The sequence below is a fragment of the Anomaloglossus baeobatrachus genome, chromosome 1 (genome assembly GCF_048569485.1).
Source record: "Anomaloglossus baeobatrachus isolate aAnoBae1 chromosome 1, aAnoBae1.hap1, whole genome shotgun sequence".
Classification (NCBI taxonomy): Eukaryota; Metazoa; Chordata; class Amphibia; order Anura; family Aromobatidae; genus Anomaloglossus; species Anomaloglossus baeobatrachus.
Window position 1 is genome coordinate 479,630,286 of NC_134353.1, and position 22,642 is coordinate 479,652,927.

Genomic DNA, 22,642 nt, shown 5'->3' on the forward strand with positions numbered 1-22,642 from the left:
CTGCCCGCGGTTATTAAGGGGATAAAGATATTTTTGATTGAGAAGATATTGGCATTCCCTGTTGTGCTGGATTATGTCTCTACTAGCTTTGCACATTTAGAGGTTGAAATTTTTGCCAATTCATATTTACAAAATAGCTCCAACTCTTGGAGATTGGATGGAAATCTTGTCACAGATTGTCAGTGGGATTTAGGTCTGGAATTTGATGGGTCATTCAAGCATATGAATGTGCTTTGATGTAAACCATTCTATTGCTAAAAAAGTTCCACTTTGGTCTCATTTGACTACACCACCTTCTTCAATATGTCATGTAAGAACACAGCTAGCATGTGGAAGCAGGTACTCTTGTTAGGTGAGACCAAAATAAAGCTTTTTGGACTTAATACAAAGCCCTATTTGTGGCAGAAAACTAAAACTGCACATGACCCTGAAAACGCCATCCCCATTTGTCAGACATGCTGATAGCAACACCATGCTGTGGAGATGCTTGTGTTTAGTAGGAACAGGTTATCTGGTCAGAGTTGATAGGAAGATGCATGGAGCCAAATAAAGGGCAATGCTAGGGAAAGGCCTGTTAGAGGCTGCGAAAGACTTGAGACTGTGGGGCGTAGGTTCATCTTCCAGCAGGACAATGACTCTAAACATACTATAACTACAATGCAATGGTTTAGATAAAAATATATTCATGTTTTTGAATGGACCAGTCAAAGTCTGTACCTTAATCCCATTGAGAATCCGTGGTAAGGCCTCTTTCACACGTCCGTGAAAATCACGCACGTTTTTCACGGACGTGTCAAAGGTGCGTTTAGCCCTCCGTGAGCTGTGTTTATGGCACACGTGTGTTCTCTGTGTGTTATCCATGATAACACACGGAGAACGGCAACTTTCTACTCACCTGTCCCTGGCTTCGCTGTCCGTGGTGCTGATCTTCGGTCTCCGGTCCTGCCGACTCCCCGCTGCTGCTGTTTCCGGCTGCAGTGAAGTGAATATGCAATGAGCATAATGAGCGGTGGTCGGAAGCAAGTGACAGCAGTGGCAGAGACAGCAGGGCTGGAGAAGATGATTAAAGTTTTTTTTTTCTCGCAGACACATGTGTTTCTCCGGTGCGTGTCACACGGAACACATCTGTTTGCGTTCCGTGTGACCCGTTTGCGTTCCGTGTGACACCCGTGATGCCGGAGAAAAATGGACATGTCTACATGTGGAACACACGGGCCCACGTATGCTCCACACGTACACACGGTCCATGGCAGAATACGCACGTGAGCGCAGACCCATTCATTTTAATGAGTCTACGTGTGCCCGTGTCTCCGGTACGTGAGGAAACGGACCACACACGTACCGGAGACACAGACGTGTGAAGGAGGCCTAAGACACAGACAATCTCCATCCAATCTCACTGAGCTAGAGCTATTGTGCAAATATGAGTGGGCAAAAATGTCAGCTCTAGATGTGCAAAACTGGGAGAGATATAACCCAAAAGACATAAAAATTTTATAAAAAACATTTAAGTTTGTGAGTATAATGTGAAAAAATGTGGAAACATTTACGGGGTATGAATCGTTTTTCAAGGTACTCTATATGTACAGTATTTATATTTCTTCTTATCTGGTTCCTTATATTCCTTACATCGGGTTCCGTTTAGAGAATTAAAGCAAGAGGGAAGTGAGGAGGCATTGAATGAAATACATTCTGTAAAAAGGAAATCAAGGCAGCAAAGATAGAGACAGAGAGACTCATTGTCAGAGATAGTAAAAATAATCCAAAAATATTCTTCAACTATATAAACGGTAAGAAACTTAAAAATGATAGTGTTGGCCCCCTAAAAAATAGTCTGAGTGAAATGGTGGAACAGGATGAAAGAAAGGCCAATCTGCTAAATGCCTTGTCTACAGTATTTATACAAGAAAAATTGCATGACAGATGACATGTTCAGGGATGTCATAAATTCCCCATTAAATGTCACCTGCTTAACCCAGCAGGAAGTACTGCACCGGCTCAAAATCACTAAAGTAGATAAATCCCCAGATCCAGATGGCATACACCCCTGAGTACTGCAGGAATTAAGTACAGTGCTAGACAGAGCATTAGTTTCAATCTTCACATATTCCATAATAGTAGGTTCTCTATAGGCGCATAGCAAATGAGGTGCCAAAATTCAAAAGGGGACAAAATACGAGCCTGGAAATTATAGGCCTGTAAGTTTAACTTGTACTGTGGGTAAAATCCTTGAGGGTTTCCTAAGAGATGCCGTGCTGGAGTATCTCAAGAAAAATAACCTGATGACTGAGTATCAACATGAGTTTATGGGTTTATTGGGGATCGGTCCTGTCAAACTAATTTGATCCGCTTCTATGAGGAGGTAAGTTCCAGACTGGACCAGGGAAATGCAGTGTAGGTTGTCTTTATAGACTTTTTAAAGGCATTTGATACTGTGCCTTGCAAAAGGTTGGTATAATGGGAGTAGGGGAAAACATGTGTAACTGGGTTAAGAATTGATTGAGTGATAGGAAAGAAAGAGTGGTAATTACTAGAACACACCGAGACTGGGTCACAAGTAACAGTAGGATACCACAGGGGACAGTATTGGGCCCTCTTCTTTTTAACATATTTATTAATGACATTGTAGGGTGTATTCAAAGTAGAATTTCAATATTTGCAGATGATACTAAACTATGCAAGGTAGTTAATAGAGAGGAGGATAATTTAATATTGCAGAGGGATTAGTGTACACTGGAGGCTTGGGCTTAGAAATGGCAATTGAAGTTTAATGTGGATAAATGTAAAGTCATGAACTTGAGCAGAGGAAATAAAAATTATAGTTATAATTGGGTGCATGGGTGGACTGGACGGCAAACACCAGTGTCAGACAGCTGCTGCCAAGGCTAATAAAATAATAGGATCCTTTAAAAGAGGCAGAGATGCTCATGATAAGCATATAGATTTCCCTCATACAAGTCACTAGTGCAACCAAATTTAGAATACTGTGCACAATTTTGGTCTCTTGTGTATAAGGACATCTGATCTTGAGTGGGCTGAGAGAAGAGATACCAAGGTTGTTATAGGAATGGGTGGACTGCAGTACAAAGACAGATGATTAATATTGGTATTATTCAGTTTGGAAAAACAAAGGCTTGGGGGGATCTTATTAAAATGTACAAATATATGAGAGGACAGTACAAAGACCTTTCTAATGATCTTTTTACACCTAGGCCTGCAATACGGACAAGGGAGGATCCTCTACGTTTAGAGGAATGAAGGTTTAATCATAATCACAGATGCAGGTTCTTTACTGTAAAAGCAGTGAAACTATGGAACTCTCTGCCATATGATGTTGTAATGGTTAATTCACTACTAAAATTCGAGAGAGGCCTGGATGGCTGTCTTTACAAATATTATATTAGCAGTTATGTGCACTAGATCTGTGATTGGGCGTTGAACCAGGAACTTGTCTGATTGCCGTATGTGGAGTAGGGAATTAATTTTTCCCTTAATATGGAGCTTAGTGTCAATCTGGATCAACATGTTAGGTTATGGGTTGCATTCGATGGACTTAAGTCTACCTTCAACCTTAAAACTATGAAACTATAAGATAACTTAGTGACAATGTGTGATTGTTGGAGAAAGGTTGAACTTGATGAACCTAGGTCTTTTATCAACCTACAGTATATGTAACCATGTAACTATGAAACAGCCCCTTTAAATTAGAAAATATTTAAAATTCAAAAAGATTGAGTTTCATGTTTATACCTCTATGCCGCCCCAACATTTAATATTCTGTTTCTATTTTTCTTGCAAAAAATCTCCAGTCTCTCCAGTAATTCCTTTCACAATCTTGTTTTTTTATTTTATTTTCTCAGATAAAGGCACAGTAAAAATCAAGGTAAGTGCCTCTTTCAAACACTTTAAAAGATATAACAAGAGATATAATAGTGCTAAATGTTACATGTTTTTTTTTGTACTGGGAAGAAAGTGGGAACTTTCTAAAATATGTTTTTTAATATATTAAGATTATCACTAAAAGAGGACTAACCAAATAGAATTCAGCTTTGATAGCCCACACTTCATCAGTATACAAAGTAATCTAAAGTGTACATCATTTTAGCATCAGTAACGTATCCATCAGCACTGAATTGAAGAAAGATAATGGTATCACAAAAAAAACATATGAATGCTCAATATTTTTTAATTCTTTGCTACATTTATTCTGCTCTGCCCTACCTTCCCTTTAAAGATGTAGAAAGCTCAGGATAAGGCAATATCAAAGTGTACATATGACAGGCTAATACCTGTGAAGGAAGATGTGTAAGCTGGGGACACATCACCTTAAACACATTTAAAGGGAATCATCAGCAATATTTCACCCCAGAACTATTAATTTGTGCATGTAGCTCTTTCAAAGAAAAGTCCAGTAGTAATTTGACAGGACCAGCTTGTTCCTACATTACTGAGAAATCAGCATTTCAATTGATATGTAAAATGCTATTGCAGATCTGAAGCCTCTGTCACTCCAGCTCTATTTACCACCCAGCTCTGCCATGTTCTGCTTGACTGAAAGCTTGTAGACTGTGTGAATTCAGGCAGGGGATCCGTCAGTCAAGGAGTATTTGGCATTGGATGGAGAATAGAGCTGCAGTGACAGAGGCTTCAGATCTATACATAGTCCTTTAGCCTCATTTACATATTGATTCAAATGCTGATTTCTCAGTAATGAAGGAACGGACTGGCCATATTAAAGGTATTGCTGGACGTTGTGTATATATATATATATATATATATTTTAGGGTGTGAAATCCTGCTGAGAGATTCCCTTTAAGAAGGGAATGAATGTGTTTCAACTTCACATTTTTATACTTTATAGGATTTCATATTGAACTTATTTTATCCCATTTGTCACCATCTTCTAATTTTATTATACCAATTGTAGGTGATTTAACTGTTCAAAATTATGCCAAGAAGCTACAAAATTATCCTAGCCATTGGTCATTGGTATTTCAAGGCTTAGGGGCACTTTGCACACTACGACATCGCAGGTGCGATGTTGGTGGGGTCAAATTGAAAGTGACGCACATCCGGCGTCACAGGCGATATCGTACTGTGTAAAGCATTTTTTATACGATTAACGAGCGCAAAAGCGTCGTAATCGTATCATCGGTGTAGCGTCGGTCATTTCCATGAATTGGGAATGACCGATGTTACGATGTTGTTCCTCGTTCCTGCGGCAGCACACATCGCTGTGTGTGAAGCCGCAGGAGCGAGGAACATCTCCTACCTGCGTCCTGCGGCTCACGCCGGCTATGCGGAAGGAAGGAAGTGGGCGGGATGTTTACGTCCCGCTCATCTCCGCCCCTCCGCTTCTATTGGCCGCCTGCCGTGTGATGTCGCTATGACGCCGCACGACCCGCCCCCTTAATAAGGTGGCGGGTCGCCGGCCAGAGTGACGTCGCAGGGCAGGTGAGTGCATGTCAAGCTGGCGTAGCGATAATGTTCGCTACGCCAGCTATCATCATGATATCGCAGCTGCGACGGGGGCGGGGACTATCGCGCTCGGCATCGCAGCATCGGCTTGCGATGTCGTAGTGTGCAAAGTGCCCCTTAGAGTGGTGCTGCTCAGCCAGTTACATTATGTTTTTCAATGTTCTAACACTGCAGTCTAAAAAATGTAGTGTAGTTTTCGTTCAACTTATTTTCCCTTTTTAATAAATCTGCCTCTTAATAAATCTGGTGTATCACTTGCTGTATATGTGCCAAAAGAAGCTTGTCACTATAATTTGTGACACTTTGTGGCTTACATTTTTGTAAATATGTCAGACTGCACTTGTCTCCATCCCTTCAGTAAAACACGGTCCACTTTTAGAAAAGGGCAGTGAGTAGGGCTGAAAGTTTTCAAAGTTGCAAATTATGGCATAAATGCATTAAAAAACATAATAAAAAATGTCCCTTATGTTATTTTCTCAGCTAAACTGTATTATTCTGTACATAGAAGTATTTTTTTTGTGTTTTCTGCTTCCTAAAATATAACCATTGGTGATTACATGTTTAGATGAAAAAGAATCACATCTAAATGTATCATATTGGTGAAATTTAGGACTGTATGTCATCAGACAAATGATGTTCAAATCTTAAAGTTTATATTATAGATAATGCTCTCTAGTCTCTACATATGCTCATCATGAACAAAAAAAGATATTTTTAATTTTTAATGTCATGAATTTGTAAAATCATTTCATATTCATTTATATTCATCCTTTTAGTGACGCTCTGTACCTTGGATAGGTACCCATTTTGATTGCTGCAATTGTTATTTTTCCATCTATACACTCTTGCAAAAAAAATAAGTAAATCACAATTATACAAAATCCAGCAATAATCTTTATTTATGTTCACGTAATACATGCATACAAGTGCTTACAAGTTTGTGAACCCTTTATTTTCCATAAATTTGAATTAAAACTATCTCAGATTTTCACACAAGTCCTAAAAGTAGATAAAGAAAACCAAATCAAACAAATTCATTAAAAAAAGAGTAGATTTAGGGGTACTTTGCACACTACGACATCGCAAGCCGATTGTAGCGATGCCGAGTGCGATAGTCCCCGCCCCGTCGCAGCTGTGATCTCTTGTGAGAGCCGCCGTAGCGAACATTATCGCTACGGCAGCTTTATATGCACTTACCTGCCCTGCGACGTCGCTCTGGCCGGCGACCCGCCTCCTTCCTAAGGGAGCGGGTCGTGCGGCGTCACAGCGACGTCACACGGCAGGCAGCCAATAGAAGCAGAGGGGCGGAGATGAGCGGGACTTAAACATCCCGCCCACCTCCTTCCTTCCTCATTGCAGCTGGGACGCAGATAAGGAGATGTTCCTCACTCCTGGGGCTTCATACACAGCGATGTGTGCTGCCGCAGGAACGAGGAACAACATCTGCAGCGACATTATGGAAATGCCCGACACTACACCGATCATACAATTTCGACACTTTTGCGCTCGTTATTCATATTAAAAACGATTCACATACTCCGATGTCGACAACGACGCCGGATGTGCGTCACTTTCATTTTGACCCCACCGACATCGCAGCTGCGATGTCGTAGTGTGCAAAGTACCCCTTAGACATTTTATAAATGACATAAATGATCCAGTATCACATGTCTGTGAGTGGCAAAAGTATATGAACCAGCAGCAATAAGTGCATCTAAACATTTACTCCTTCACATCACATTGAAGGACTTGTAGTTAATTCCTCTCTACAAAACTGCTTTAACTCTGTTATGTTGATGGATTTTCTCCAATAAACTCGCTTCAGGACTTTCCACAACTTTTACATAGGATAAGCTGTCTTGGAACATGTGTAGCAAAACTAACCCAAACCATGATACTACTACTACTACTACTACTACTACTACTACTACTACTACTACTACTACTACTACCATATTTCACAGATGGTTAGGAGTGTTTATGCAGTAATTCATTGTTTTTCTTTCTCCAAACATTATGCTTCTCATTTAAACTAAAAACCTCCATTCTGGTCTCATCTGTTCACCAAACAATGTTCCAGTAGCCTTCTGACTTGTCCAGGTTATGTTTAGCAAACTGCAGACAGGCAACAATGAACGTTTTTGACAACATGGTTTTTTTCCTTGAAATCCTGCTATACACACACCATTGTTATTCAGTGTCCTGATGGTGGAACATTAACAACAGCTAACGTGAGATAGGCCTTTTTGGTGCTTAGAAGTTACCTTGAGTATCTTTGTGACTTCGCAAACTATTATACATCTTAAGGGGGCTTTACGCTTTACACGCTACGACATCGCTAATGCGAACTCGTTGGGGTCACGGAATTGGTGACGCACATCCGACCGCATTAGCGATGCCGTTGCGTGTGACACCTATGAGCGATTTTGCATCGTTGCAAAACGTGCAAAATCGCTCATCGGTGACATGGGGGCCCTTTCTCAAAAATCGTTACTGCAGCAGTACCCACACTAGCGATATATCGGGACCGATATCGCAGTGTGTAAAGCGGCCTTTACTCTTGGAGTCATTTTTGACTGTGGATTCATGGTGGACAAACTGTTTAGAGTTGCTTAGTAACGTTTTATTAAATTATATAAAACATTTATGTGTTTGAGATGAAATTTAGATTAAATATATGCAAAAATATGGAAAATGCTTACAGTTCGCAAACTTTCAAGCACTATGTAGTAAAAAACATCCATAAAAATATATATATTTATTATTTTTCCTCCTGTCATAGGTTCCACCCGGACTCAGAGGACAAGCTCACCTGAAGGTGTGGGGTAATCGTCATTTAAATGATGGCGGATTCATTTTCCACAACTCCACAACTGTTACTGTGGATAGCAAAGGTTTATCTTTATTTATACAGACTGACAAACCAGTTTATAAACCCAAACAAAAAGGTAAGAAATAGATGTATATTCTATCCTACCATTTCTTTAAAGAATATGTCCTTATCCAAAGTCTCCGTTTTAATCTTTGTCTTTAGTGCTGATCAATATGTACATGGTTACACCTGATCTGCGACCGGCCAATGAAAAGGTAGGGTGTTGAAGCTAAGTTCTTAAAATCAAGGATAGAGCATTTGCTAATAACATTTTTCACTTTATTTATTGTGTTTTTTTGTTTACCCCACTTTAACTTGTAACCCTCTTATCCTACTAATGCACATACATTATGTAGTACAGTAGACCTTCCTGACTTGTAAATCTTTTCCTTTTATTTTAGGTTGAAGCTTACGTAATGGTAAGTTACAAATTATCCACAGACTGATTGTGCTTCTTTCTTCTCTTACAAAAACTACAATAAAGCTCTTTTGAAAGTAAATCTCTAGTCTTTGGTCTTCTACTTGTGTGATCTCATCCACAATCCCTCCTCTAACCATCTGCTCTGTTGAGTTTCCCTTCTTACTATTGCTGATTGGTAATGGTCTCCGCTCATATAACTTTCTCCCATAATTGACTGTAGAACTTCTCACAGGGTCACTATCGTACCTAATACTTTTTCTTAGTCTTTTGGACACACCTTAGCTGTAGTACTGTTGGCTGTTGCTATACACAGCTGTGTAAAGTGTTGGTGCTCTTTTGGTTTTAGGATCCACGTGGATCTAGAATTATTCAGTGGATGGATATGAATTCAATCTGCTGTGGTGAGTTCACTATCAGTAAATGATTAAAGAGTTTTAAGATAAGATAAAATATTTGTTTCAGTATTTGCAAAGATGAATAATTATTTTTTTATGACTGTAGAAAAAGACATGGTTCGCACCAGTGGCGTAACTAGAGTTGGATGGGCCCCGGTGCAAAGTTTAGACCTGGGCCCCCCCTCCACATACACAGACACTTGGGGTAAGGCATACCTCCCAACTTTTAAAGAAGGAAAAGAAGGACAAAGTTTGCGGCAAATTTTTAGGCCACGCCCCCTAACCACACCCATTTCACAGTCACGCCCATATCCACTCCCCAGCCACACCCATTCAGCATGGACACGCAGGCAGCCGGCGGGCCTCCAGCATGGACACGCAGGCAGCCGGCGGGCCTCCAGCATGGACACGCAGGGAGCCACAGTGAGGCGGCCGGTCGCCCACACAGTGAGGTGGCCGGTCGCCTTCACAGACAGGCGGCAGGGGGGCGCCCGCACAGACAGGCGGCAGGGGGCACCCGCACAGACAGGCGGCAGGGGGGCGCCCGCACAGACAGGCGGCCGGGGGGCGCCCGCACAGACAGGCGGCCGGGGGGACGCCCGCACAGACAGGCGGCCGGGGGGCGCCCGCACAGAAAGGCGGCCGGCCGACCGCACAGACAGGCGGCCGGCCGACCGCACAGAGAGGCTCCGGCCGGGGGTGAGGGGGGGAGGGAGGGAAATCAGCGCTGGGGAGATTTTACTGTACCAGCAGCAGCACAGGCAGCGCTCCTCTCTGTTATGCCACGTCTACTGGGATGGTAGGAGGGAGAAGCAGGGAGGCGGAGAGAGAGTGGGTGGGCGGAGCCCGGGAGCCGGCCGTCCCGATCGTGGCAACGGGACAAACAACGTAAAGCGTGAAAGTCCCGCTGTATCCGGGACGGTTGGGAGGTATGGGGTAAGGGATAATGACACTGACACTCGGGGTACAGGATAATGACGCTGACACTTGGCTCTCACCCACAGCACCCTGAAATCCCTCTATCAGCACCCAGCTTTCCTATGTTCTGATATTTATCTTGTCCTCAGCACCCAGCTTTCCCATATCAGAGCATGAGAAAGCTGGGTGCTGAGAGATGTATATCAGAACATGGGAAAGCTGGGTGCTGAGAGATGTATATCAGAACATGGGAAAGCTGGGTGCTGAGAGATATATAGCAGAACATGGGAAAGCTGGGTGCTGAGAGATGTATAGCAGAGCATGGGAAAGCTGGGTACTGAGAGATGTACAGCAGAGCATGGGAAAGCTGGGTGCTGAGAGATGTACAGCAGAGCATGGGAAAGCTGGGTGCTGAGAGATGTATATCAGAACATGGGAAAGCTGGGTGCTGCGAGATGTATATCAGAACATGGGAAAGCTGGGTGCTGAGAGATGTATATCAGAACATGGGAAAGCTGGGTGCTGAGAGATGTATATCAGAACATGGGAAAGCTGGGTGCTGAGAGATGTATATCAGAACATGGGAAAGCTGGGTGCTGAGAGATGTATATCAGAACATGGGAAAGCTGGGTGCTGAGAGATGTATAGCAGAGCATGGGAAAGCTGGGTGCTGAGAGATGTATAGCAGAGCATGGGAAAGCTGGGTACTGAGAGATGTATATCAGAACATGGGAAAGCTGGGTGCTGAGAGATGTATATCAGAACATGGGAAAGCTGGGTGCTGAGAGATGTATATCAGAACATGGGAAAGCTGGGTGCTGAGAGATGTATATCAGAACATGGGAAAGCTGGGTGCTGAGAGATGTATATCAGAACATGGGAAAGCTGGGTGCTGAGAGATGTATATCAGAACATGGGAAAGCTGGGTGCTGAGAGATGTATATCAGAACATGGGAAAGCTGGGTGCTGAGAGATGTATAGCAGAGCATGGGAAAGCTGGGTGCTGAGAGATGTATAGCAGAGCATGGGAAAGCTGGGTACTGAGAGATGTATATCAGAACATGGGAAAGCTGGGTGCTGAGAGATGTATATCAGAACATGGGAAAGCTGGGTGCTGAGAGATGTATAGCAGAGCATAGAAAGCTGGGTGCTGAGAGATGTATAGCAGAGCATGGGAAAGCTGGGTGCTGAGAGATGTATAGCAGAGCATGGGAAAGCTGGGTGCTGAGAGATGTATATCAGAACATGGGAAAGCTGGGTGCTGAGAGATGTATATCAGAACATGGGAAAGCTGGGTGCTGAGAGATGTATATCAGAACATGGGAAAGCTGGGTGCTGAGAGATGTATATCAGAACATGGGAAAGCTGGGTGCTGAGAGATGTATAGCAGAGCATGAGAAAGCTAGGTGCTGAGAGATGTATAGCAGAGCATGGGAAAGTTGGCTGCTGAGGGAAAGAGCCTTTTTCCCTCAGCACAAAACATTTCCATCCCATACTTGTATCTTTGTCCCCCCTGTATAAAGTTCTCAAAATACTATAACAGCCCCCACATAGCCTTCCAAATAATTGTATAAAGGGTCTCACATAACCCTTCATATATTAGAATGCAGATACATAGCCCTCCATATATTATAATGCACCCCCATAATCTTCCATGTATAAAGTAGCCCTTCAATTATAATGCATTTCCCATAGTTCTCCATGTATTAAAATTCACCCCATAGTTCTCCATATATTATACTGCACCACATAGAACTCCATGTTTTATAATGCACTTCCATAGTCCATGTATAAGGTAGCCTCCATAGTCCTCCATATATTATAATGTAGCCCCCATAGTCCTATATGTATTATAACACAACCCCATAAAACTTCAGATGGTATTATGCAGCCCCATACTCCTCCATGTATAATTCACCCCTATATTCCATGTATAAGGTGTCCCTTCATTTTGTATTATACAGCCCCCCCCCCGACCTCCATTTTAATGCAGCCCTATAGACCTCCAGTATAATGCAGCCTCATAGACCTCTATGTATATTACACCTCTATATTCAATGTATAAGGTGTCCTTCATGTTTATTATGCAGCCTCACCAGGCCTCCATATATAATAATGCAGCCAACCTCTCCAGGCCTCCATGTATAATATAGCAGCCAGCCTCCCAGGCCTCCATGTATAATATAGCAGCCAGCCTCCCCAGGCCTCCATGTATAATAATGCAGCCAGCCTCCCCAGGCCTCCATGTATAATAATGCAGCCAGCCTCCCCAGGCCTCCATGTATAATAATGCAGCCAGCCTCCCCAGGCCTCCATGTATAATAATGCAGCCAGCCTCCCCAGGCCTCCATGTATAATAATGCAGCCAGCCTCCCCAGGCCTCCATGTATAATAATGCAGCCAGCCTCCCCAGGCCTCCATGTATAATAATGCAGCCAGCCTCCCCAGGCCTCCATGTATAATAATGCAGCCAGCCTCCCCAGGCCTCCATGTATAATAATGCAGCCAGCCTCCCCAGGCCTCCATGTATAATAATGCAGCCAGCCTCCCCAGGCCTCCATGTATAATAATGCAGCCAGCCTCCCCAGGCCTCCATGTATAATAATGCAGCCAGCCTCCCCAGGCCTCCATGTATAATAATGCAGCCAGCCTCCCCAGGCCTCCATGTATAATAATGCAGCCAGCCTCCCCAGACCTCCATGTATAATAATGCAGCCAGCCTCCCCAGGCCTCCATGTATAATAATGCAGCCAGCCTCCCCAGGCCTCCATGTATAATAATGCTGCCAGCCTCCCAGGCCTCCATGTACAGTATCATGCAGCCTCCCCACCCCAGGCCTCCTTGTACAGTATCAGGCAGCCTCCCCACCCCAGGCCTCCTTGTACAGTATCAGGCAGCCTCCCCACCCCAGGCCTCCATGTACAGTATCATGCAGCCTCCCCACCCCAGGCCTCCATGTACATTATCATCCAGCCTTCCCACCCCAGGCCTCCATGTACAGTATCATGCAGCCTCCCCACCCCAGGCCTCCTTGTACAGTATCAGGCAGCCTCCCCACCCCAGGCCTCCATGTGCAGTATCATGCAGCCTCCCCACCCCAGGCCTCCATGTACAGTATCAGGCAGCCTCCCCACCCCAGGCCTCCATGTACAGTATCATCCAGCCTTCCCACCCCAGGCCTCCATGTACAGTATCATGCAGCCTCCCCACCCCAGGCCTCCTTGTACAGTATCAGGCAGCCTCCCCACCCCAGGCCTCCATGTACAGTATCATGCAGCCTCCCCACCCCAGGCCTCCTTGTACAGTATCAGGCAGCCTCCCCACCCCAGGCCTCCTTGTACAGTATCAGGCAGCCTCCCCACCCCAGGCCTCCATGTACAGATGCAGCCTCCCCACCCCAGGCCTCCATGTACAGTATAATGCAGCCTCCCCACTCCAGGCCTCTGACCACCGTGTACTCATATATATATAAAAAAAAAAACCAAGTACTCACCGCTCTCCTCCTTCCACTGCTGCTCTGTCCTGACGTCTCCTTGTTCCACTGATGCTGTACTCCCGAGTCCCTGCTCTCCTCCTTCCACTGCTGCTCGTCCTCCCGGTGCTGCGGTCGGCGTCCTCCCTCCCTGCGCTCTGTGCACTCAGCACAGCAGTCGCACAGGAGTGACGTCACCGCACAGGCACAGGGGCAGAATGATGATGCAGAGCGGCGCCGGCCGCTCTTTGCTTCATTATTACTGTGCGCGGTAACGGGGGAGGGGGGCCCCGGTGCCGCCGCTGACATCGGGCAGGAGGGCCCGGTGTCGGGGGCGGCAGCGGGTCATATAGTGGGCGCGTGCACTGTGATAGATCAGCGCAGCTTCTCTCTCACTGAGAGGAGCTGGCTGCTGATCTGCCGGGTCCCCGCGGGCCCCAAACCGCCCGGGCCCGGTCGCGATCGCGACCGCTGCGACCGCGGTAGTTACGCCACTGGTTCGCACATCCAAAATTCATACATTGATCTAATGCCGCTAGGCGAAAATGTACAAAACTGACATGATTTCTTAGTATAGCATTCTGATCAGACTATATGAAGCCCACTGCTACATCACAATGAACCTCTCAGTGCGTCCTTAATTCCTAACCTAAAAGGTGTGCATGTGGAAACCACCACCGAAGCGATAGAGCACCAGCAGGGGGAGTGACCCGATGTCCAAAAGCACCCATGCTGGAAGGCAAAGCGCCCACAGCTCCCGGCCACTCCACTTCATAGGCACACCATGACAGCAGCAATGGCTACCACATAGCACCAATACCAAATGAAAGGGATGGAAACACTCAACCTCGACATGTTCTCAAACTATGAGCTGAGGGCAAAAATAGGAGGAAACCCTCTAGCAGTCTACTGATAATTACTTTTTAATCCAATCGATTTTTTATTGTAGAAAGTTACATTACAAAAAGGAGAAATTCAGGTATCATTGGCAATAATACACAAAGAGAACAACGCTGTAACACATGGTAGCTTTGATTATGATTCACATTTCCTGTCACACCACCAACAATCATGTCTGATGCAAGTTGCAACTTTTTTTTAGGTTAATCAATACCCAATACGTATAGAGTCAACCTACCAATTCACTCTTTAATCCTCAAAACGAGGGTTACCAAACAACCAGAATCAGAGAGTAAGAAAGGAAGATAAGAAAAGGGAGGGGAGAGAGAGGTGGGAGAGAGGGGGAGAACCATGGATGGAGGAGGCAACCAGGGAGGGGGAGGGGGGAGGGAGGGAATTGGACGGCGTTTCGGGGTAGCCCGAGCAGTAACAACAACAGAGATTTAAACACCTTGAATATTGACATGTGGTATGGGTGAACTCCCTGCGTAACACTCTCTTTGACCCTATTTGACCCATTTTTAATTATCAACAGTTTGCCCTGGAAACAGATCCCTGACAGGGGATGCATATACAGAGTTTAGCCACGTGTCCCAAATCTGAAGTATTTTGTTTTTGGCGCGGATGGAGTGAGCCAGACAGAACTTGTATTGGCATTGGAGATTAATTCAGTTATTTAGTTCAACTAATGTAGGCGTCTTTGGGGATTTCCAGTGCAAACTTATGCAATATCTGGCAGCTACTAGAATGTGAACTAATAAACCCCTGGATTCCCAAGAGAACTCCTCTATACCCACGTTTAGCACTGCCAGACCTGGATTCGGATTAATAGGATTGCCTGTCAGCTCACCCATCAGGTCAAACACCTCCAACCAGAACGAGAAAACCTTGGGACAAGCCCACCAGCAGTGACCAAGAGTACCCCTTTGGAGGCAGCCCTTCCAACAATGTGGCGAATAATTTGGGAGGAACTGTGCTAAGTTGGCTGGGGACCGATACCATCGCAGGTGTACTTTTTTCAGTTGCTCCAGATGATTTATACACTTGGAATATTTTTGGATATTTGCTGATGCCGAGTGCCAGTTTGAAGGAGAGGTAGAGACACTCAACTCCACGTCCCATTTATTCATATAAGGAGATTTTTGCTCTTCGGGGGGGTTATTGAGCCATTTGTATGTCGAGGAGATACCTTTGGATTTAATTATCTTTTTAAATACCAAAGCCTTTGTTGTAGGTAACAGAGGATTCGACTTTGGAGGAAATTTAGAGGCCAGAAAATGACTAATTTGGATGTGTTGATAGAAACAGCCCTTTAAAGAGGGGTTTTCCCGTACTATTTCATTAAAGGGGTTAACACCCAAATCAGAGTATAGATCCGCCAGCACTGTAATGCCCGATCCCTCCCACCTGGCCAGATTCAAAAAGGGGTTTTGAGATTCCAACGACTTGAGGGAAATCTCTGAAAGAGGAATCTGAATCTTATGAATCAAGTCATTTCGCCAGACCTCCAGGGAGGCTGACATGGTGGGAACACACGGGGAGAACCGTGAATGGCTCAAATATTCTGCTTCCATCATTCTTCTGACCGAGCCCTGGCGGGACAGGAAATTTTCAATCTGAGCCCATCTATGTGAATTACCCGGACGCCACCATTCCTTTAGTGATTCAATTAGTAAGGCTTTATAATATGCCGATATGTTTGGAGTGCCCAATCCCCCTAAGTCATATGGGGGGTATAACACTTTACCTGCGACCCTAGCCCTTTTATTACCCCAGACAAATTTGTTAGTCAACGATTGAAGTTTCATCAGGGTTTTGTGAGAAATTTTTTTTTTTTTAAACTTTGAATTTTTATTGAGATTTTCAATTTACGTTTTTCATACATAAAATAAAACATACAATTCACAATTCTTATCGAACCTAGACAAACAATGACAGGACAGGGGACAGGTGAGGAGGGTTAGGAGGGGAGAGGAGAAATAGGAGGGAAGAGGGAAGGGTTTCAAGAGTCCATGCTCCTTACATAGGACCCATAGGCCTCAGTCTCACAGATCCTCCTGTCCCGCAAAGTAGTCCCATGGTGCCCACACGGCCTGGAAACGGTCAACTGTGTCATGCAATAGTGCCGTGAGATGTTCCATGCGTCTAACGTCCAGTAATCTATACTTGAGGCTCTGGAGTGAGGGTGTCCCTGGCTGCCTCCAATTCTTTGCAATTAAGCATCTGGCCGCCGTAAGGATGTGGGACAAAAGCTTAGAGGCCGTTTTTCCCAATCCCCCATTCCCAAGACCCAGAACATAGATCAGGGGATCAAGATCAACCTCTATATATAGTACTTTATGGATCAACCCTCTAACCCGCTCCCAGAAGGGGACTATCCCTGGACAGGACCAGAATATGTGCAGAATGGTGCCCCTGCCTCCCCCGCATCTCCAGCAACAAGCCGGTATGGAAGGGTCTATGCCATGAAGGAAATCTGGAGTGTGGTACCAAAATAGCAAAATTTTATAGATATTTTCCTTATATAGTGTGCATATTGACGTCTTGGCGGCGTTTCCCCAGATTGCTGCCCATTCCTGAGGAAGTATCCGCCTTCCCAATAGAGACTCCCATTTCCGCATGTATGGAAAAGACCCCTCGGGCCCCTCCCGTGAATCAGAAAGCAAAATGTAAATTTCCGAAATCAGCCCCTTAGTATCAGTGCCCCTTCTGCAAATTTTCTCAAAATCTGTGGGAATCGAGGCCCCTGCCCTGCCAAACAAGGAGCCAGCCAAGTCTCTGATCTGCAGATATTGGAAAAACTCTCGATTAGAGAGAGAGAATTTATCTCTAAGGTACTCAAAGGAATGGATCTGCATTGTACTTCCATCTATAATGTCTGCAAATCTGAATAGACCTGCCTTGAGCCAGGGGTGCACCATGTCCGACTCCAGACTGCTTGGGAGCAAGGGTTGGTATATGAAGGACACCAGAGGGGAGCAGGGGGATGCCAAAGGAAATCTTCTAATGCAAAATGCCCAGAGGTCCCTAGTGAACTGCATCGGTCCAAGAAGAGGGGGGGGCGAATCACACCGGGCCGGGGGCCACAGGAGCGCGTTTGGATGTATAGGCGCCAGCCAAAGTTTTTCAATCTCAGTCCACCTGTTGTATGCCCAAAGGGACACCCAACAGGGGATCCTCCTAAGATGGGCCGCCCAATAGTATTTTAGGATGTCCGGGACAGAAAGCCCCCCCCTGTTTCTCCGAGCCATCAACACCTCCCTGGCCACCCTATGACGTTTGTTACACCAAATAAATCTAAGGATAGCCGCCTGAAGGCACTTCAGCTCCTTTATTGGTACCTTAACTGGGAGGGTTTCAAAGAAATATAATAATTTTGGGAGCAAGCTCATTTTAACCGCCGCAATGCGCCCCATCCACGAAAGAGGGAGGGGCAACCACTTGCTCAAAAGAGTTCTCAGCTCTCGGAAAAGGGGGGGAAGTTAAGGTTATAGAGGGAATCATAAGTAGATGTGAGGTTAACCCCCAGGTACTTGACCGCATCTGTCTTCCAACGAAACTTAAAATTCAAACGCAGGTAATCCAGGGCCACCGGGTCGAGATTCAAGGGCATTGCCTCCGTTTTGCTAGAGTTGATCTTATACCCCGAAAGGCTCCCGTACCTACCCAAGGTGCACATTAAAATTGGAAGGGACACATGGATGTTAGTAAGTGTAATGAGCACATCGTCGGCAAAAAGCGAGATTTTAAACGGTTTATTCCTGACCAGGACCCCCGAGATGTCTGGGTTGCTCCTGACCGAGGCCGCGAGGGGCTCTATGCATAGCGCAAAAAGGAGGGGGGACAGGGGGCACCCCTGCCTGGTGCCATTGGAGATGAGAAAAGGCTTAGAGATGTGGAGGGGGAGTTTGATAGAGGCCGTAGGAGCGCTATACAGGGACTTCAAGGCCCGCATAAAGCCACCCGAGATCCCAAAGACCTCCATTGTCTTGAAGAGAAAAGGCCACGCAAGGCGGTCAAAAGCCTTCTCTGCATCTAGACTCAACACCAACGCCTGTTGCTTCGTCCGATTTGCCACATCCACCAGGTCTATGACCTTCCTGGTGTTGTCCCCCCCCTGACGGCAAGGGACAAAACCCACCTGGTCTTTATACACGAGTTGGGGCAACCATCGATTAAGCCTGGCCGCCAAGAGCTTGGTGAACATCTTCAAATCGGAGTTCAAAAGGGCTATTGGTCTATAATTAGCACAGTCCAATGGGTCCCTGGGTGGCTTGGGCAGGAGGATTAAATGGGAGTGTAGCATGGATGGAGGGATAGGGTCACCCTGAAGGAAAGAGTTAAACAAGGCGGCCATGTGTGGGAGGAGCTCCGCCGCAAACACCTTGTAATAAAAATAAGTAAAGCCGTCCGGGCCCGGTGACTTCCCGCCAGGCAGGGCTTCCAGAACTTGCTCCAGTTCCTCTGTAGTAATCTCTTCATTCAAAGCCGCGGCTGCTCCGCAAGGCAGTGAAGGGAGCTCAAGGGCCGAAAAATAGTCCCCAAGTGCCCCAGCCCCGCGCGAAGCCATGCCCGGGGGAACCGGAAGGTTATAAAGCTTGTTGTAGTAATTGAAAAAAATGTCAGCTATTGAAGCGGGGTGATAGTGGATAGTGCCCTTTTCGTCGCGCAGAGCCTGAGGGCATGAGGATGTAGCGCGCTCCTTAAGCTGCCTGGCGAGTAAGGTATGAGCCTGATTACTCCTTTCATAGTATCTTTGTTTGGAAAAGGTTAGCAATTTTTCTGCTCTGCCAATTGCCAAGTCTCTCAACTTTTCCCTAAGGCTGATGACTCTCCTAAGAATAGTCAGTGATGGGGCAGCCGCCAGTCTCCCTTCCTGTAGCTTAAGATGGGCCGTTATAGAGTCCCGCTGGCTTGTGGCATTCTTTTTAGCCCTGGCGCCCTCTCTAATGCATAGTCCCCTCATCACTGCCTTGTGAGCTTCCCAGAGTGTTGCCGGCGACGTGACCGTGCCCGTGTTCAACTGAAAGAATTCGACCAGTTGCTTATTTAAAAAGGCCCTAGTGTCGGGATTTTTGATCAGAGATTCATTAAGGCGCCAATGCTGAGGCCTAGGTCGAGGACCATCTTTCTTGAAGTCCATTATGAGTGGGGAATGGTCTGACCACGTAATGGATCCCATTTCCACCCTCTCAAGACGCCCCAGCAGCTGTGAGTCAATGAAAAAATAGTCTATTCTGGTGTGCGTCTGATGCGGATGCGAGTAGAAGGAAAAGGCCTTCTCTCCCGGGTGGTCCACCCTCCAAGCGTCGTATAAAGCCCCTGATCTAATGATCCTACGAAAGTCCCGGGACAAATTTTTCAAAACACCCGATGGAGGGTGTCCACCCACAGAGAGTCTGTCGGCCACCTCCGAAAAAGGGATGTTAAAATCTCCCCCCAACACCGTAGAGGCCGGTGCCAGTCCGCCTATCAGATCGAGTATTTTCTTAAGAAAGCGTATCTGCCCTTCATTAGGTGCATAAATGTTGGCCAGTATGTGCGGGGATCCCCCCAGTTGGCCCTCCAAAATCACATATCTACCCTCTGGATCGCAGTGAGAACCCGTAATTTGTAGAGGACAACTGGAGGATATTAAAATAGCAACTCCCCCCCTCTTGGAGCCCGAGTAAGCCGAGTAATGGATGGGAAAGCGGTGGGACGCAAATTTGAAAGTGTTTGATTCCACAAAATGTGTTTCTTGGATAAAGGCTATGTCTGGGCTAAAGGCTATGCCCACAGGGTCTCGTCAGAAATTTCCCCATTATTATTAAGTTTAAAATATTCTGTTAACACTGACTCTACTTCATCATTTACCTTCTGCCTACCAAGCAAGCTGGTATTCAGTCTCCACCTAGGGGAATTTTGAACATTAAACCTACCCTGAACAGACAAAGAGATCGGCGCATGATCTGTCCAAGTAATTAAACCAATATCAGCTGCCACACAATTACTTATAGATTTGCTGTCGACCAAAAAAAAAAATCAATTCTACTGTATGAGCGATGCCTGGAAGAGAAGAATGTATAGTCTGATGCGTGCAAATATCTCCAGATGTCATGAAAATGGAATTCATTGATGAGATGCTTAAGTTCCTTAGCATGTGGGAGGCTGATGTTGGAGCAATCCATGGAGCGTATAACAGGTATATTAAAGTCTCCACAGATGATTTCCGCCCCTGTGGCAGTATCTTTGAATGCTTGGAAAAATTTCCTAGCAAAGGTCAATTATGATGAATTTGGGGAGTAGACCGTTGCCAAGGTATAAGGGATGCTGTTGATATAACAAGACAAAATAATATATCTTCCATCCGCTCCATAACTGACATTTATCAATTTAAAGGCCACTGAGTTCTTTATTAAAATGGCCACTCCTCCTCTTTTTTTTGAGTCATTAGCAAAAAAGGTGTGTTGGAACCTTGGATGAAGTAGCCATTTATTATCTGTGGAAAGAAGGTGGGTCTCCTGAATGCACGCTATATCACAGTTAGATGCCTTAACCTCTCTCCACATCATTGACCTTTTTGCTGGGGAGTTGAGTCCGTTCACATTAATAGACAATATCTTAATTCTCATATTGGAGCCGCAGGGGGTTTTGAATTCCTAGGAACGCTATCAGGGATGAGAGGGGCTAGACCAGCAAGGAATTGAGAGAAATTTCCAAAAAAAATTAAGGAACATTTGTGAGAAGAGGAACAAAAACAAAAAAATTCCAACAACACCGGTTTGCCCCGAGTAGGGTGCCTGGTGTATAACCGCTCGCCATAGGCGAGAACATCAGGGGGGCTACGTGACATCCCGTGTCACAGGAGCAGGGACAGCAAGTGCCATAAGCAGGAAGGAGTCCCAGCTAAGCTACTGACCATTCAGGGTTAATCCTGTCTGGAGGGCCTCTTTGATTCTCCCGCCCACCAGGGTTTGGTGGGTGGGCTATTCCCCAGTCATCCAGCAATTTGCCCAGCTGAGAAGGAGTATGACATATGTGAGTGCCTCCATCTTTGAAAATTATCATCTTCACCGGAAAACCCCACTTGTACTTGATGTCTTGATCTCTAAGGAGTTTAGAAAGGTGGGCAAATTCTCTTCTTTTATTAAGAGTTGCAGCAGAAAGATCTGGGAAGATTTTTAGTCCCATGAAAGTGTCTGGCAGGGCTGGATTTCCCCTCAGTGTGTGCAGCACAGCTTCTTTTGTTTTATAGAAATGAAGTCTAGCCAGGACATCTTTAGGCAGAGCTGGATCTATGCCTTTGGCTTTAGGGACGCTATGAATCCTGTCCACTATCAGGTCTCTGGTGTCCCATCCAGGGAGTATAAGCTGCAGAAACTTGTGGAAGTATTCCTGGAGGTCTTTATCTGCTACTGATGAGGGAATCCCTCTGATTTTTAGGTTATTTCTTCGGGATCTGTCCTCTATATCACTGATTTTAAGTTTTAGTGCCTCCACCTCCTTTTCCAAAGCTGTGTTAGCATCTATCAGATTGTTATGTGATATTGCAAATTCAGCCATTTTAGTTTCTACATGCTCTGTGCGAACCCCTAGAGACCTGATCTCTTCCTTCAGCTCTCTAACTATTTCTCTGAGATCAGCCTGCAAGGAAGCCCTCAGCGTTTTCAGCAGAGCTTGCATTGTTTCCTCTGTCAGAGGAATGGCTGTGCAGCCTTTCAAGCAGCCTGTTTCTCCCTGTGAGGAGTGGGAAGAAGCTGAGTGGGAAGCCAGAGCCATCTTGCTTGGTGAGGAGAGATCCCTATCCCGGGGGTAGAAGTCTGTCAGTTTAGCTGGAGTGCCAGTTTTTTTAGGTCTCCCCTTAGGGTACCTTCACACTTTAGCGATGCAGCAGCGATCCGACCAGCGATCTGACCTGGTCAGGATCGCTGCTGCATCGCTACATGGTCGCTGGTGAGCTGTCAAACAGGCAGATCTCACCAGCGACCAGTGACCAGCCCCCAGCCAGCAGCGACGTGCAAGCGACGCTGCACTTGCACGGAGCCGGCGTCTGGAAGCTGCGGACACTGGTAACTAAGGTAAACATCGGGTATGGTTACCCGATGTTTACATTATTTACCAGCGCACACCGCTTAGCTGTGTGTGCAGGGATCAGGGAGCCGCGCACACTGAGCGCTGGCTCCTTGCTCTCCTAGCTACAGTAC

The 22,642-nt window shown here is 45.7% G+C and overlaps 1 protein-coding gene across 1 annotated transcript in view; it reads left to right on the plus strand.

Annotated features, from left to right (window-relative positions):
• The window catches only part of CPAMD8 (C3 and PZP like alpha-2-macroglobulin domain containing 8), a 299,461-nt gene that overhangs the window by 80,677 nt on the left and 196,142 nt on the right, over positions 1 to 22,642 (plus strand). The window contains exons 3-7 of the mRNA XM_075314975.1: positions 3,861 to 3,883; positions 8,261 to 8,426; positions 8,513 to 8,565; positions 8,752 to 8,769; positions 9,118 to 9,172. Coding sequence (XP_075171090.1) covers positions 3,861 to 3,883; positions 8,261 to 8,426; positions 8,513 to 8,565; positions 8,752 to 8,769; positions 9,118 to 9,172 — 315 coding nt within the window. The remainder of the gene's footprint in view (positions 1 to 3,860; positions 3,884 to 8,260; positions 8,427 to 8,512; positions 8,566 to 8,751; positions 8,770 to 9,117; positions 9,173 to 22,642) is intronic.